The sequence below is a fragment of the Phycomyces blakesleeanus genome (genome assembly GCF_001638985.1).
Source record: "Phycomyces blakesleeanus NRRL 1555(-) unplaced genomic scaffold PHYBLscaffold_12, whole genome shotgun sequence".
NCBI lineage: Eukaryota > Fungi > Mucoromycota > Mucoromycetes > Mucorales > Phycomycetaceae > Phycomyces > Phycomyces blakesleeanus.
In genome coordinates this window covers 121858-139579 of record NW_017265145.1, presented here as the reverse complement: position 1 = coordinate 139579, position 17722 = coordinate 121858, and the positions used below count along the sequence as shown (strand labels likewise).

General features: G+C 32.6%; 7 protein-coding genes and 1 non-coding gene across 8 annotated transcripts; 3 read left to right on the top strand and 5 right to left on the bottom strand.

The window, feature by feature from the left end:
- Positions 1-469: 469 nt before the first annotated feature.
- Positions 470-1230, bottom strand: PHYBLDRAFT_73102 (hypothetical protein; the record flags this gene model as incomplete). The annotated part of the gene is made up of 2 exons (XM_018442785.1): positions 470-1094; positions 1151-1230. The coding sequence occupies 2 exons, from the start codon at positions 1228-1230 to the stop codon at positions 470-472; spliced, it is 705 nt and encodes a 234-aa protein (XP_018290736.1).
- A 108-nt stretch (positions 1231-1338) lies between these two features.
- PHYBLDRAFT_73101 (hypothetical protein) lies at positions 1339-2239 on the bottom strand (the record flags this gene model as incomplete). The annotated part of the gene is made up of 5 exons (XM_018442784.1): positions 1339-1487; positions 1552-1769; positions 1796-1851; positions 1914-2091; positions 2166-2239. 5 exons carry the CDS (start codon positions 2237-2239, stop codon positions 1339-1341), a joined length of 675 nt encoding a protein of 224 aa, XP_018290735.1.
- Positions 2240-3512: 1273 nt separating this feature from the next.
- On the bottom strand, positions 3513-4076 carry PHYBLDRAFT_73099 (hypothetical protein; the record flags this gene model as incomplete). The annotated part of the gene is made up of 2 exons (XM_018442783.1): positions 3513-3923; positions 3972-4076. 2 exons carry the CDS (start codon positions 4074-4076, stop codon positions 3513-3515), a joined length of 516 nt encoding a protein of 171 aa, XP_018290734.1.
- A 1306-nt stretch (positions 4077-5382) lies between these two features.
- On the top strand, positions 5383-5724 carry PHYBLDRAFT_73098 (hypothetical protein; the record flags this gene model as incomplete). The annotated part of the gene is made up of 2 exons (XM_018442782.1): positions 5383-5551; positions 5585-5724. 2 exons carry the CDS (start codon positions 5383-5385, stop codon positions 5722-5724), a joined length of 309 nt encoding a protein of 102 aa, XP_018290733.1.
- A 2164-nt stretch (positions 5725-7888) lies between these two features.
- On the top strand, positions 7889-7959 carry PHYBLDRAFT_t152. Its single transcript has one exon. It is a non-coding gene; the product is annotated as a tRNA-Gly (tRNA).
- Positions 7960-8428: 469 nt separating this feature from the next.
- Positions 8429-9271, bottom strand: PHYBLDRAFT_73097 (hypothetical protein; the record flags this gene model as incomplete). Its single annotated transcript, XM_018442781.1, has 3 exons — positions 8429-8749; positions 8804-8935; positions 9221-9271. The coding sequence occupies 3 exons, from the start codon at positions 9269-9271 to the stop codon at positions 8429-8431; spliced, it is 504 nt and encodes a 167-aa protein (XP_018290732.1).
- Positions 9272-10974: 1703 nt separating this feature from the next.
- On the top strand, positions 10975-12225 carry PHYBLDRAFT_73096 (hypothetical protein; the record flags this gene model as incomplete). The annotated part of the gene is made up of 4 exons (XM_018442780.1): positions 10975-11463; positions 11528-11752; positions 11826-11921; positions 12073-12225. 4 exons carry the CDS (start codon positions 10975-10977, stop codon positions 12223-12225), a joined length of 963 nt encoding a protein of 320 aa, XP_018290731.1.
- Positions 12226-12572: 347 nt separating this feature from the next.
- Positions 12573-17139, bottom strand: PHYBLDRAFT_168954 (C2H2-type zinc finger transcription factor; the record flags this gene model as incomplete). Its single annotated transcript, XM_018435977.1, has 11 exons — positions 12573-12907; positions 12953-13367; positions 14052-14301; positions 14368-14925; positions 14952-14988; positions 15121-15547; positions 15609-15681; positions 15937-15963; positions 16039-16519; positions 16596-16847; positions 16908-17139. The coding sequence occupies 11 exons, from the start codon at positions 17137-17139 to the stop codon at positions 12573-12575; spliced, it is 3087 nt and encodes a 1028-aa protein (XP_018290730.1).
- Between the last annotated feature and the right edge of the window lie 583 nt (positions 17140-17722).

Sequence of the window (17722 nt, the reverse complement as noted above, 5' to 3'; positions counted from 1 at the left end):
CACTGATAAGATATGCAAAAGCAACCAAATTGAAGAATTAAACGTGACGTCACCTATAATTGACTTTTGGGAGTGTTACCAACAAATTGGACACTAATAAGACATGCAAAAGCGAGCAAATTGAAGAACTAGACATGACATCACATATAATTAGTTTTGCATGTTATACACATTTTTTTGGGGGGTCAGCCTTGATATTTGTTAAATGTTTCAAAATTAATTTTGATTGTAAAAATATAAAAAATGATAATGAGATAGATATAAAGATAAAAACAGAAGATTGTAAAGAAGATAAATATAGAAATATAGATAAATAGAAAGATAATAATAAATTGAATAGAAACAGAAGGGAATATTGATAATATAGATAAATATAGAATCTAAAAAGTAAAAAAAAATCTAAAAAAGATATATACAAAAAATTAGTATAATTCAAAATAATTCTAGTTTAAAAGCCATACCTTGATTGTTAGTACATCAAAGAATAATCTTCAAGGCCATGTTTTTGAATTATTCTTTTATGAAAGGGGTTGATTTTTGGCCAGCAGAAATTTTGAGTGTTTTTGCGCTTGGCAAGAAGAAAGTGGTTTATATCTAAGATAATAATTATCGGTTCCACTTTTTCTGGCAAGGTAGCAAATGGAACAAAAAGACAGTCGCCTGTTTCAATTGGAGTATTCCAATATACAGTCACTGCTCTGCTAAATGTATCGGCTACAAGTTGAGGATGGTCAATTGTACCAAACCAATGTTGCTGGGGGAGAGGTGAGTGCTTGTCTTGGAGACTGCAAATTAGTGGGTTATTGGATGCAGGCATATTGCCATGCTCTATTCTTCTATGGTAGTAGTTGTTTTGGTAGTTTAAAAATGTTTCTAGCATTTTGTCTTTTACTTTTGACCACTCCTCCTGATCCTGATACACTTCTATTGCTATTGCCCTGTACCCACAATTTCCATCTGCTTCAGAAGAAAAGATTATTGATATATGTTTTGGTGCAATTGTGAGATTTGTTAGTAATGTGGGATTGCATGGTGACTCAAGGTTGATAATATTTTTTATGACTTTTTGCTCTTTAGCTGAGGATATTTTTTGCCTAGAAAACAAAGCAAAGATTTAGTAAATTAAATCTAAACAATATTAAAATCTTACTTTTTTTGTTCTTTTTCTGTTTTAATTTTTTTTGTGATTTTTTCTTTTTTGGTATTGATGCAATGCTCTAATGCAATCATCTTGCGCTTGGTATTTTTTGGTCGGCCTTTAATGGCTTCAACTACTGTTGGGCCCTTAAGGTTTTCAAGTTTCTGTGCGTCAATTTGTTTCAAAGTTTTTTCTATCAATTAGTATATATTGATTTGTTGTTGTTTGCTCTGAGCATTGGCGAAATGTTCACAAATAAGCTCAAGAGCATAGTTGAATTCTGGGGTTATTGGTTTGATATTGTTGATGTTTGGGGGTACTGGGGTTGCATTTTGGATAGTTAAATGGTCTATATAATAAAATGTTATATGAGAAAATCGTCACGTGATTATTGCTATTATTATATATATTACTTTCTCCTTCTAGATATTTTTTTCTCCAGCGACTTGGGATGCAGAAGATTGGGATGGTATCGAATTTGGCAAGTGTGTGATAACAAGGAAACAGGTAGTTGTATTGTATGAAGCATTTGCACTCTTTGGCTAGTTTTTTGGGTATAATGGATTTGGATAATTCTAATTTGATTTGATCCATTGCAAATTTACAGACTTTAAGACGCATGTCATTTATTCTGGCGGCATTGACTTTATTGAACACAATTTTTGTTCCTTCTCAAGGCTTTCCACCATTAGCCAATGCTTGCAATCTGCAACCTGTACAATTTATAAATATATTGTAACCAATAAATGCATAAAATAGTATAGAACAAACTTACTAACTTGTCATACCACTTTTTTACTTTAAGGGTAACTGTCTTCAGTTTACCCAAGGAAGTACTAAGAGAATGCTTGAGAGAAGCATGAGCACTTTCTCCACAGTTTGACGTGCGATTGCCAAAATGGGCATGTTTGTAAACATACATGTTTACCCAGTTTTCCTTGTCTTTCATTTTTCTGATAAAGTATATTAAAAAAACACAATTTTTTATAGTTAAATACTGTTTACATCAAATTTAAAAAATTTATACGTACTTCTCAAGAAAAGCACTAGCAGCTTTTCCCTGGTCTTTGCAATTTTCCTTTGCAAGTTCAAGGTATCCATTTGTTTCCTTTTTTACTTCTTGATATGTAATGCATTTTAAAGCAATTCAGTCAAGGAATTCTGACAGCTTATCCAACAGGTCTCTCTTTTTGCTACTCTCGTCTCCCTTAATCATTGGAAGCAATTGCTTTTTAAAGTTGTCTTTGATATGCTTATAGCACAACAACTGCTTTGACTCAGAAAAGACTCGAGTAATAGCATTTCTCAATGCTTTTTCATTGTCCGTGATGAAAACATCTAGGAGAAGTGTTGTTTATTTGTCGTTGCTGCTGTTGCTGCTGCTGTTGTTGTTGTTGTTGCTGTTGTTGTTGTTGTTGTTGTTGTCATCTGGTCAGACTGCATCGCAGAGACAGCTAAGCACCCAGAGATAATTTTCTTCTGTCTCATGCTCTACCCAAGCACCAGCAATTGGATACGTCTTTAAAGTGGTACGAGGGTTTCCACTCACATTGCTAGTACCAACAATGTTGACATAAGTCATTCGATGACTATTTGTCTTATATGTGGCATCAATAATGACAGTCTCAGGCATTCTTTGTACCTCATTGATTGCATTCTGATGCACAAAGAAGATCATATTCACTTGATTGTTTTCTGTATTACTGACAGAATACCTGACATGGAAGTCAAGATCTTGCAGAGTGGTGATAAAGTCAAACATCTTCTTTCCTTTTTCCGATTTTCCAAAATGTTGCTTTATATTAGCAATGTCATGGCAAACAATGTTTGTATATCCATTTATCTTCAAACTGTTGAAGATGATGGATACATTGTCTGTGGTATTTCAGGTACAAAACAATAGAAAAATAAAATATTTAATAATAGAGATGTATAGAAATACTTTGAGACTATATATAAGTTGTCTTTATTCATAAATAAAAAGTGTCCCTTTTTATAAGAAAACACAATCTGCTCTTGTCATTACGTCTTAGTTTCTTAAGGCTTTCTTCCTTTACTATATTTGGTTATTAGAGTATTTACTGCTTAACTAGTGTCAGTTTTACAATTATGACATCAAGTCATAAATTGTACTTCTTTAGCTCTTAGCTATTCTTTTCTCTTTTATACTAGAGCTTTAGGACTTCCTACTAAATTAGCTCCATATAGATCTGATACAGTTTACCCAGCAGTATGATATAATTATCTTAACAATCTTTAAGATATTATCTACAGTACTAACTGTAATAATTATTGGGCTGATTACTTAATCATTTATATATATTTTATACTGACAAGATGATAGCTACTATGCTATCCCAATATGAATATGTTCTTATATGTGATAAATCCAATATCCGAGTGTCTGGATCACCACATCATCATTGTTCTTCAGATGCTTAACCACAAGTGTCATTTCCTCAGGCGAGAGCTTGCGGTGCATAGCATATGCTCTGCGGTCTTCTTCGATGGGATAGTTATACTCTGCCTCAAGGGAGCACACAGTGAGCTTTCTGCCCTTCTTGGTGTTGGCATACATGAAGCAAGGGCAGCCATGCTTCTGCATGTCTTTTTCGCACTTTCTCTCCCATCCAGAAAGAGTTTCACCCATAACTGATGTTTTGGAAGCAACCTTCTCGGCTTTTCTGGTATCTCTATATTCACCAGAGTGCTTGCAAATCAATTTGATGTGAGAGCTTGATGCATATTCAGTAGTGAGAGCAATGTTATGCTTGACGCCATATGCCTTAGCAGCTTCTCAAACAGCTACGACTGAAGAGAATTCTCTTCTAACAAGAAAAATTAAGTTGAACTCAGTCAAGGCAGCATTGTATTTCTTTGATGTCTCACTAACAATGACAAAGTCGTTGGTATTGTTGATATTGTTAATGTTTCTCATGTTAAATGTCAAAAAAAATTATGCGCTGATGTTGTAGTAAAAAGGGGCAGTGATTTAATTGGCAATCTGGAGGGTAATTTATCTGATCCCCCCAAAAAAAATGCGTGTAACATGCAAAACTAATTATATGTGACGTCACGTCTAATTCTTCAATTTGCTTGCTTTTGCATGTCTTATCAGTGCTCAATTTGTTAGTAACACTTCCAAAGGCCAATTACAAGTGATGTCACATTTAATTCTCCCTTTTGGTCTTTTTTTTTGCATGTCTATATCATTGCCCTAATTTTTCTGATCATATGAAAAAATCTGGTCTTTACATATATATTTTGACAGTTTTTAACAGAAAAAGATCCTATTCTTTTTCCAGTGATATATATTCTTAGAGTAAATGCTTGTTGTGAAGTTTTATAAAATGAAATCAACAGTAAAAAGATTGGGACGTATATAAGAATACTTTGAGACTGTATATAGGTTGTCTTTATTAAAGAATAAAAAGTTGTTCTTTTTATATAAAAACACGATCTGCTTTGTCAGTCACATCTTAATTTCTTAAGTCTGAGTTCATTTAGATATTAGAGAGGTAGTACTGCTATGTTTATAATTTAATTTTATTGCAGTGTTCTCATATTAACTCAGTGATTACTGAGCTGTCATAATTACAGTACTTACTGTAATTAATTATTGATCTTATTAATTTAGCATAAGTAAAACAAATAAATTATTTATTTGTTCTTGGAATGATAGCTGTTTTACTATAATAATAGATGTTGTGGTGGTTGAAGTTGAAGAAGTTTTTAAGAGGAAGAATTAAAGATTTAAGATTAGGAACAAAGATTTGTGAGAACTTGTGTAGGTTCTATTTATTGAGAAAAGATTTTGTATCCAAGTTTGACGAGGTTTCTACACTGAACTACTACTGTTATTTATATTATTTTGGATCAGGAAAATTATATAACTAGGGTCAGGTAATTGATCCTATCTGAGCCTTAATCAGAGCAATGTGATCTTGGGATAATTAATGTATGATTAATTATATAAATGTGTGTAGTCCCAATGAAGTATTAACATCGAAAGTAAATGTGTTTATGAGTTATAATTATGCTTATAATAATCCACTGATATATCTCATATTATGGTGATATCATCATATGAAATATAATCACTATCATGCATACTAAACCTGTGTGTTAAATAATAAAGTAATCGGTAGACATCTTTGACTGGAATAGCTGAGGCCTTATATTATTTCCTTCAGACTTATTCTCAATTACAGCAGTAGTCAATACTCATTTACAACAACCCCAATATGATTGGTGCCTTTGGTTCTTCACGCGCATACAGCACAAGATCAGTAGAGTGTGCTATTGGCAAGTACTTTCGCACCATCAAAAGCAATTTGGCAATTGGCATGAATGCTGGAAACGTAATGGTCCAGCTGGCTTGTACACAGCAATTGTTGATGGATTCTGAAGGAGGTAAATGGAGAGGTGCTGTATTATAATACAAAGATATGTCTGCTGGTTGGCCAATTACTAGCAAGGGCGAGCATGCTGGTGCAGATTCCGATATCAAGTTCTGGGGGCATTTAGAATATAAAACAATTAATGACAGTTTCAAAGACATTTCTTATCTTCCAATTCTTATTTGAGACTTTTATAGATCAAAGGGGGTAGAATGCGGGACGATTGAACCAGCTATAATAACTAGCCGCAAAGCTTTTATTAATGGCTGTGTGATTGACTCCTCATTTTTTTAAAAAACATTAAGAGAGGTGCATCATGTTTGTCTTCAGGTGCAAGTTAATCTGTTCACAAATGTATGTCGCCGATACACTCCCATGACAAAAGACTTCTTTGGAAAAGTAATTCTTTTCTTCGAACATAAGAATTCTGGTAAAAGGTGACCCCTTGTTTTGGTGCTGATATATAGCATTGTATTATACAATGGCATTCCGGTGATAGTAAATGGTTAGCTTAAACGAAAGGTAGTCCACCTGGCAGACGTCAAGAAGTTGGTTGGTCTTGTGATGTCAGATACAACAGGCAGTACAACAACAATAACAACAACAACATCAACAAGATATATAATGTGGCCAAAACTTAACTGCGGCCCGAAATTGAATCTTGGTCAATATAGAGATCTATAATTTGTTTTTTTTTATTGTAATACATTTTTTTTCAAATTGTCTTAATAAATTTCATCTTTGCAGCAGAAAGTTTAGATATTTTCTTTATCTTTTACCTCTGACTTTTAATAGTTCTTGATTTCAATCTATACATGTTAAAATGTAAACTCTGTAGTTAAAATGTACTTTTGTTTTTTCTGAGATCTAATTCTAGGTAGTCAATTTGCTTTTTATCAGCTATTTTAAAAAACAGAGATTTTCTTGTTTCATTCTGCATTTTTGGCTATTTTTTAATTATTATAAGCCAAAAATTAAGTCACAATTACAAAAAACGCCCCTTTTTTCTCATAGTATTATATTGATATATTTGTAGAAATTAGTAAAAAATAATAAGTGTTATCTAAGATATATTAGAATACCTAAAGTATATGAAATACAATTTGAATAGTAGTGTTTTACTGCATATGTTTTGCAGTAGCTAAACAGAATCGTTTTTTATTATGAGTGGCTGATAGAATTGTTTTTTCATTATTACTATTATTATTATCATTTTCATTTAATAAATCATGCATTGAAATAAAGATTCAATTCAATCAAATCCGATTCAATACTGTATAATAAAAAACAGATCATTATGTTAAAGTTGCAAAGAAAAGACAAGAGGTTGTGCTAGAATTAAAAGCAATAGAACAAAAGAAAGAATGTAATAGAGGAAAGGAAGAAGGCTTAATTTTTTTTGAAAAAATGGTAACAGTGCCTGTTTTGACTTTTTATATAGTAAATAACTACTATTTTTTATTATAGTGTATTTTTCTTATACACAGTAATAAAATTAGACTCCAGCTGGTTTCTTCAAGACCTAAAAAGTGTTGTCGGAAATGACAAAACTCAATATATTATTAGTTTACTTTGTAGAGAAGCTGTTTATTAACAAAGTAGACTTATAATATATTTAGTTTTGTCATTTCTGACAACACTTTTTAGGTCTTGAAAAATCGCAGTATTCAAATTTAATAGCAGAGGAAGAAAAATTTTGGCTCTCAATTATTTATTTCATATGGCAGACTGAGAGAATTGATCCCGTAATATAGTAACATTATATAGTATTTGATGTTTGAAACATATTTTGCTGTAAATATATGATACTGTGACTGTATAAAATTTAATATTTGGGATTTTTCTTAAGTTTGCAGACATTTAATTCCATTTTCTTATATTGGTATTTGAAATATAAAAATTGGCCCAAAATTCAAAATTCCTGATTTAAAAAAAATATATCATATATAAAAAATAGTGACAGTGCCTGTTTTGATCTTATACAGAGTTATAACTGTCATTTATTATTAAGTAAAAAATGGTAGTTATGTTACTAAAGTGGTAAAATGTTACTATTTTCTTTGCCATAGTGTCAGTTAAATATAGTGAAAAAATAAGATACAATATGTAGTTGTGTAAAATTATTATTGACAGCATAATGCTTTTTCATTGTACTTATTAGTGTTTTACTCTATGAATAAAAAAGTGCTTTCTATTCAGCCTTGGCCACCATCGGAGAATCAAAAATTAAATAATAGAATATAATTTTCTAGAATTACAAAGAATTTTGCAATATCAATGCACTGCCAGACAACCGAAATTTTGTTGTTTGTGGATTATTATTACAACACCCAGTGATAAACTGTCGAAAGCGCGGATGGTTAAGTGGTATAATCTTCGCCTGCCACGCGAAGGGCCCGGGTTCGATTCCCGGTCCGCGCATTTACAATAATAGCGTTGCTAATCTAAATATTTTTTTCTGGCACTTGTAACTAAGTTGGAGAATCAATACTACTGAGGATTGTCAAGTTTATGAATAGTTTTTGGATAGAAAATAAAATATGCTTTTTATTAAATATATTTCTTGACTATTTATACGAATTGATACTTGATTTCTGGCTAAAAGAATAACTATGTTAATATGTTTTAGATGCTAGTTATCCAGTAATATCTTCTACAAGTATATTAACATAGTTATTCTTTTAGCCAGAAATCAAGTATCAATTCGTATAAATAGTCAAGAAATATATTTAATAAAAAGCATATTTTATTTTCTATCCAAAAACTATTCATAAACTTGATAATCCTCAGTAGTATTGATTCTTCAATTTAGTTACAAGTGCCAGAAAAAAGTACTACATTGAGACTTGACACTATAATAATAAATGATATTACTTTTTATTCTTGTATCTCAACTATCTACCAGTTCATGCCTACATATGAGAACAAGACAGAAGAATTTGTTTTTGAAACTGAAAAAGAGTACTAGCTGTAGTTCACAAACAGCCCAGCTTGCCATGCTAACTGAGTCATTCAAAACAGTGACAAGTTGAAGAGAAAGATTTCTGTTAGTGTTTTGATCAATTGCAATATGATCAAAGTAATCTAGTATCTTAAATGTGATTATTCTAGCACAAAGGCAGAGAGTTCTAAGAAGCAAGCAGTTGAAAGGGACAAGCTCTACGCTGTTAAGCATGGAAACACTATAGATAACAACATCAAAATGAGATATCTGACTGCTTTAATTATTAAGTTCTTTAATGGCAGTAAAGTAACAGCAGTTTACAACTAGAGACATAATAGCTACAATTCTCTTGAGCTTTCTGATATCTCTTGCTCTTGGCTCTCTGAAGAAGTCTGTATTTAGATCAATGAACACATTGAGAAAAATCTTGATTGGAAAGTCAATTAAATTATTCTAAAACTAGAAGATATAAAGCTATAAAAATATTTTATTAATATATAGTGACATTAAAATAAGATGATATTCTATACTTTTAATTATAATATTTTTATTTAGATAAAGAACTCTATGTTAATGATATCTATTCCTTCTGCAATTATGATACAGTATAAAGGTGCTCATAATGCGATTGTGACTAGAATTAACAACCACTACAAAAATTATATGATTTCATTGAGTAGAAAGTATGCGAATATTGAGTTTAAAGCCATGATTTCTGTGTGGTTTTAGGAATGTTACCCGTGAGATATCTAGTATACTTATACCAGGTGGATAGAAGTTTAAGATCATAAAGTAAGTATTGTTTCACTGAGTAACAATAACCCTTCTTAGTCCATCAATTGTATTTGAATAGAAATAATGAGTGTATACTCTGTGCTCTTGATATATATAGTTATTATATTCCATTTTAGGTCATCATTTAATCTAAAAAAAACCGGATATGGATACTGCTTTTGCATCTATACTTTCCCTATATTTTTCTGTATATTTTTTCTCTACTTATATAATACAAATTTGTGGGAAAGTGTATTTTATCATATAAAATCTATAGGAAAGCATTTATTTTAAGCCAATAAAAATACTTTTTTAGTGGGTACACTTTCCCCTTATTTCATTATATATTTATTTTCTGTTTTATAACATGAATTTGTGAACAATTATATTTTTATTATATAAAATTTGTGAGAAATTATTCATTTTTGAATTAGATATAAATACTTCTTTAGCAGGAACACTTTCCCCTTTTTTTTATTGTATATTAATTTATGGTTTTATAGCACAAATTTGTGGGAAAGTATATTTCTTAGCATTTCACATTTGAGAAACCATACATTTTAAAGAAGCAGTTTTGTATTATTTTGAGTGAATTTTTTTTGTTTTGTTTATTTTGATATTTGAAAAAGAATATTTTTTTTGATGAGCATTCTAGTTTTTTTGGTACATTCATTTCGTAAAACTATTGATTATAACAATACTTCCTACCATATACTGTTGAACTGTTATTGTTTAAAGCACTTATGCCAATACCTACTTGAAGAGATAGTCAACTATATAACACAAGAAAAGAAAGATATATATATTAGATGATATCATAAAAATAAAATATAAGAGAATTGATACTTACGGGCTTGATATAATTGCCATAAACTAATAATTGACAGCTAGTAAACACTACGAGATTAAAGCTCTTGGTATGCTAATTGCTACCAAAAGATATCACATTTAGTATTGTTTATAATGAGTGTATAGATGATTTGCTTGTTAAAAAAAATTACCAGATGTTATTATTCTAAGAAAATAATACTTGGACCTAATTGAATAATGTTTACAAAGATAAGACAGGTATAAAAGCAAAGTTAGAATACATGTATTTCATAAAGACATACCACAATATGAGATATGAATATTATTGCGAGTGTCATCAAAAGAATATAATAGTATCTATATTGTTGGCATTATTAGTAAATAATAAATTCTTAAGACAAATTTTATTTATTGGCATGTCTCTAATTAGATACTTTACCAAAAAAAAAAGAAATATATAACTTGTCAAACCGTTGAAATACAAAAAGCGATGAGTAAAGAAATAAAACATCAAAGTAAAACATCGAAGTAAAACAAAGAAGTAAAACAAAGAAGCAAAAAAAAAGAAAAATGTTTTACCATAAATTTGTGTCAAAAAGTGCAAAAGAGAAAAGAAAGAAAGAAAATAGCTTGACTTCAAATATATAGATTCCAAAGAAAAGTGGCAGATAAACAATATTTCAAAAAAAAAGGTGGTTCAATTACCTAAAGATATATACTTCTCCAAATTGAAACATATGTAGTTTGAATAATTACTATAGTTGAAAATTTGTAATAAATAGGGCTTCGAATTTACTTAATTGATGTCTCTCAATCACCTTCTTTATTTGTATGTATAAATTCAACAGAAACTGTGTCAAGCTTATTTCATTAGCTAACATATATTAATATTTGATTCTATATAGAAAATGAACAACTTTACCTCTAACAGTCCCTCTGAGAATAACTTTGTGCATGCGGCTATTGCATGTAACATCATGCCCAACAACAACACTGGTCTGGCATCGGTTATGTATATACCTACCACGAGACCGGCAGGTAGCCATGTTGATGATAATGTGGCTGATCCAGTTCTGGCAATGCTGGTCAGTCTTAATGCTCAGATGAAGAGTCTTACCAACCAAATTGCAAGCATGGCCACTGGTAGCACCAAGTCCAATGATACCACAACTCGTCTTCAGGAGACAGTAGTAAATATTGTTTCTGGTCAAACTGTTGTCCAGAATACTGCTTCCAGATACAATGTTACATCAGGCATTGAAGTGGTCACTGGTCTTTCATCATTGATAGAAGATGATTATGTGCCTGGAAAGAGACACTCAGCAATCTCAATAAGATTTGATTTGAGAATAATGGCCAAGACATCTAACACTTTTTTCATAGAAATTGATCAATGGGTATCTGAAAAAGCGGAACTTCAGCAGTAGTGACCAAAGAAAAGTAGCTGCAAATGGTGCAAAGCCAAGACGGGTCCTTACAAGCTACTTTATAGGTGGCTATAACCACAGTCTTGCACTAGCTCTAACTGCGTATTTGAGGAGCCAACCCCAATCTGCTGGCATATTTACAAGTGACCTTGCACGTATGAAAAACCATTTTTGCAACCAGATCCATGAGTCCTGCAGAACGCCTTCAACTGCAAACAGAAAAAGAACCGCATCAAGAAGACAACAGTGTAGTTTGTTAGTAAGTGTCTAATTAGATATGTATATATATATATTATTTGATACTCACTGTTATTTTTTAAATGTATGTATAGCTTCTTCACTGGCATTCCATGGCTTACCTTGAAAACAAAGAAGTCATTGATATGGTCACGAAAAGAGACGATTGTGCTCATGTCCTTCAAAAGACAGTAATGTCTGATGATGAGACAGACAATGAGGCAACTAGATCAGCCAACAGTAAATGTCTGAAGGCTCATTGCCCTAGCTGAAGAAGTGATGAGATAATATATTTAGAGATCATTTGATATATGAAAAATAATTAATGTGAAAAAAAAATAGCTTCAAACGCTCTTGGAAAGTCTTGACAATTATGCTGTAGCAAAAGGACGGCAAAGATCACTGAAACTTATCCCTCATACCAGGGTTACATGTGACGTGGATGTTTCCAATGATTTAAAAGTCCCACTAGCTCAATGGACCATTAAAGATTAATAAATAAATACAATTTTTCTCTTCATCTTATTCTTCCAAACCATTTTTTTAAGAACAATAAATAAATATAATTCATCTCTTCATCTCGTTTGTACAAAGTAAAGATTTTTAATGATAGCAATATAATATAGTTATTCTCCTCATCTTATTCATTTGAAGCAAAGGTCTTTAATAGCAATACAAAATAGTTTCTCTCTTAATCATCTTATTCATTCGAAGCAAACAACTTTAATAGCAACACAAAATACTTTCTCTCTTCATCATCTCATTTGTATAAAGCAAATATTTTTAATAATAATAATAATAATAGTAATAATAAATAAAGATATATATATGTTTTTTTTTGTTTATGCATAAATTTTTCTATATAAAGGGGCAATGAGCATATGGGTATTACCGGTGGCAGTTGTATGTACACCAATGGCAGCAGGTATCAATATGCAGTGAACAGATAAGATGTTTTGAAAATCGCTTCTTATAAACGAAAATTTGCTCATCTCCACAAACTGCTCACTTCTTGTATCTTGGCTAGACGTTTTATACCACCTGACATATGCAAATGTATGTCTGTCCGCTTGGTACGTAACTGGGTTGATGATATCACTGACAAAAAGATATTGGATCTGGCCAGTAAACGTGCTCATTTCACAATCATTGTTTTCATGAAACATGGCTTGTACAACTGAGCCACGTCAAACTACACCATTACTGCTTGTATACATCTGACCAAAAACATTTATTGACTGCATCTTTTGAATCATGCTGTTCACAAAAAGTTGACCAAAAATTGCATCTTGGTAACCTCTCAGTAAAGCATCACAATATGTCATGCGATAATATTCAAACAGATGGGCATACTCATCTTCTTGCATTTGCACAAACTCACCAAGACTGAGAGAGAAAGCAGACGGAGGTAATGGCTCATTGCCTTTGACATTATCGATGGTCACTTCAGCAGAATCAATGAAGGTCTTCAAATTAAAGCCAGAAGAAGTGGTCAACAAGTACGGCACAGCAGAGACAGCAGGAATAGCAGTTGTTGCAGTGGAAAGAGTTGGAAATGAATCAACGAGCTCATACAATAATGATACTTGAGCACTACGGTGGGATGAATGGCAGTTGGGCCGAAAGTAGGCACATAACTGCCATTTTTTTGGTCGAAACCCAATAAAATCTCTGCCGTTTGTTGTAAGATGGTAATGTCATTCGTAGCAATTTAAAAAAGTAACATGAAAACACTTTTTTTGTTGCTGTACAATATTTTCAATACTGTAAAAAATGTTTGTAAGTTGTAATGACCACTTTGAGTATTGAAATATATGTTTTATTGAATATCAAAGATGTCAACAATTATTAAGATTAATAATTTTTGGAATGTGTGAACGAAATGGTAACATAACTGCCATTTTTTTATTTTTTAAACTACGTTCTTTTTTTTTAGATATTCTTTTTATCTTGATGAATTGGCAATTTGATTTTATTTAAATCGCGTAATGGCATATAGAGCATATAGGGAATGAAGAGAAAAGCATAAGGTGTATAGAGAATAGAAAAAAAACCGGAGTATATAAAGAAAAAAAGAAAGACGGGGCATATAGAGATTAAAAAAAACATAAGAAATAGAGAAAATTAAAAAAAGAATATAAGATACAAGGATGATATAAAAAATATAAAAGATATAAGGATATAGAGCATATAGAAAAATAAGATAAAAATAAAAAGGATTACAGAATAGAAAGATTGCCTTTAGTAATGCGCATGTTGTTGTTAAAGATATAATAGGGCGCGATTACATAAAACTGGTTTCCATTCGGTAGGTATTAGACCAGACCAACTTGATGACAAATGTCATTTACACTTATAACTGCATAAGTCGGTTGCGTTTGGTGGCCTAGTGTACAGGTGCTTTGTGACCGTTGTTTGACGATAGGTACTGATGAGTCATGACCAGCTGCGTCATGTTCCTTCATGACCTCCACGAAAGCAAGAAAGTGTGGGAAGCCATAGAAATCTACATGCTGAAAGTAGAACTGTACTGTACCAATGAGCCAGCTGTGAACAATTACATTACGGTTGCTAAAATAAATAAATAAATAGAATGTAAGCAACTTTTGATTGTATATCGAAAAATATTATACTTACTTTCTATAGGGGCAAGTAAACATCATGTAATGGTTGCCATGGCTGGTCTTGTTTTTCTTTCTTCGGTACATGCATGAGGAATATACAGTTGAGTCCATCCACAGACGTGCAGCTACAACAACAACAGAGTCACCAAACTCGTGGCCAGTCAAGCCTGTTGTTCTCCGGTAGTATTTCAATAAAGCTTCCTTCACACTAGGGCCGCCTACACCTTCCACCGAATCATTGTTCAAATTAACAAACTGATGAAACGGCTCCCACAACTGCGCACCACTAGGATCATTAGGAAGGTCCATGTAGCTCTCTCTTCCATATGGCTTTGGCCAAATGAGGTTGATTTCATCACAGATGCTGATTGCCATGCTGGTATAATTGTGAATCGCAAATCGCTCGACGAGAAAACTGGTGTTTCGGCCACCCTTTGATTTGGACTTTATCAATTTCGAGAAGATGCCAATTACTCTCTCCATTGAGCGAGTGGAGTAGCATCGCAGGGGGCCTTGCTGCTTGATGATATAGGGTATATGGACCAGGTAATGTTGCACTGGTCGGAAAACACTACGAGACAGGGTATTATTCTGGACTTGTTAGTATAAAAACGAGTGCCAGTGCTTGAAGTATCTATTATTAATATTTAAAAAATGGTAACAATCAGCTATTTGTAATGATAATATATGAGACGTATAATAACTTATGGCTCCATCTCATCAAGCAATTCTGATGTCAACGTCTATTGCAAGGCAAGCGCGCAACCTTTCACAAGAGATAATAGAGCTGTTTTGACAGCCCTATTTGGTAAATAAGGCACGACCAAAGTGGGGACAAGGTATAAGAGAAAGTCAAGCCAGTCCACTGCGCGAGTACCATCGATCTTGGCAAATACGTTGTTGAAACTGCCTTGAAATGAGGTGGGTATATATTTTCGTGAGCTGGTGATACAGTTTCCAATTGTTACAAGGTTTGCTTTTGGTTTATAAAAAGGGTATTTGGTGATATTGAGGGTATTGTCTGAATGGGTATAATAAAATTTGGTTTCCTTTGTAAGGGTGACGGTAATCAGGTCATACACAAGCTTTTCAATCCCTCTTGCAATTAAATGAAGTTCATCTAATGCAAAAAATGATGATTTAGAGAAGGTTGAGAGTTGGGTATATATGCTTGGCTGGTATATGTTCTTCGACTATTACAAGCAGTTATTTAGTACAAAAAAAAGATAGCTAATTGAACATTTGTATACTTACAGGGTTGCCTACTTTGAAGTCTTCCAAAGGTCTTAACCGGGTGGAAATGTCATCAAAGTACATGCCATGCCGTCTGTTAGTAGGGCATTTGCCTTTGGTCTCACAAAAATAGCAACCAAATAAACTTGTATGGGAACCAATGTGGGCCATATCAGCTACAGCTGGAATATCGCCGGAAGCAAGCAGCAGATAGACCTTGGATCTGCAAAGCTCTACTCCATTGTGCTTGACAACCAAGCCATGTGCCTCAAGATCTTGCAATTCATTGATGATGGGTATAAGAAAGGAGTCCAAATGAGTTGGCTTCTTGGGGCCAGGCAAGATTGACAGTTGCAAAAGGTATTTGTTGGTATATCTAAGTATTTTATTAGTAATTTTTTTTTAAAAAAATGTAATAATAATAATAAATAGTAATAAATTAATTAATTACCTGATGGATGGGTCTAGGTTGAATATTATGCAATGGATGATGGTATATGAGTTTTTGCCTTTCTTTTGATTGACAAACCCATCGGTATAAAGCCCAATGGCAATATCATCAGGATTGGAGAACAGGCCCTGCTGCACCAACTGCTTGTAATTGTCACCATCAAAAATGTCGGTTAGCTGACCAGCTACAGATTCCCGGTTTGCTCTGTAACAGAGGAGTTCTCTTGTGGCTGGATCTGCCAACATTTGAGAAAGCATATCCCCAACTGACATAAGTTTCATACTGGCGGCTGGTGTCTGACTTTGATCGGGATCAGTCTTGTATCGCGGTTTGCTGCAGTCAACACAAGATTCCTGGTCGTCATTAATGCCATACAATCGACAACCACTAGAGCAGACATCATACTCATGGCCCTTGACACTTGATTTTGACTTGAGCAAAGCATCAACAGTTTCACCATGACTGATCTTACCCCCAGGTTCTAAAAAAAAACGATATCACTACATGTTAGTGATCTGGAATTAAAGTACAAGGTAACAGAAAATATAATATTTTACCCATCATTATATTGTCATGGTCTCGGATGACAGTGTTTATAAATTGAACAATGTCTCTATATGCTGCTCTAGCAATTCTATGCTGTAGCATCAATTGAGACAGATGAATACTCATCAACTCGGCCTTGGTAAAAGTATTTGTACTGATTCGGCTGCTGTCGTAAATGTGAGCTTCACCCTCACTGTCCTCAAAATTACATGCGCACTTATATGAAATAGTATTATCAAGCTCCATAGACTCCATAGTATATTCTGTAATACATTATTTAGTAATTGGAAAATAAATAATACAATTACAACTCTTTTCATTACCTGAATTGCTAACAGATTCATCTTCATTACTAGTATCATTTTCGTCATGGTACATGTCAACATCATCCAGAATAGACTGGTCAATTTCAGTCATTCTTGCTGAATCTCCTCTGTGAATTCTCTTGTGGTTTTGCAGCTTCTGGTAGTTATCAAAAAACAAGACACATTGATCACATTGGTATTGCTGTGTAGATATTCTATCTCTCTGCTGGCTGGCGTTAGAAGAAGACATATTGGTTGGGTTGGTACGTATGTAATATATAAAATAAAGCTGCGAAGAGGATTTTGGTGCTATTTATTAAATGTAAAAGACATCTTTATATACTCTTTATTTTTTAACCAAAATGCTTGCGGCTCTTTTTCTTTTTCTCTCTCATAATGATGATATAGCAATGATTACAGTAATGTTAATGCTAGGTGAAACACCTGTCAGTAAATAATTCCCATGGTTGGAAAGATTCTTCTTCATTAATAATTATGATGTAAGTTAAAATACTTCTTGGTTGACAAGGGGGTACCATTAAAAGAGCACTGGTGAAACAGACACGTACTCTTTACTTGTGAGCAATTAGATATTCTTTGGGCTTTATATAGAGGTATATGTATATTTAGAATAATTAATGACCAAATAATTTATGTTTTTTTTTAAATAAATTATCAATTACTCTCTAATACTAAAGGCAAAAAAAAACAGCCTTCTAATAATTAACAGTTAAAAAAAAGTAGTACTGTCTAAACACATTAGTAGAAAAGACATATTTATATTATCTGTGTTATACTAATAGTATTTTTGAGATAGTGAATATATATTTAGC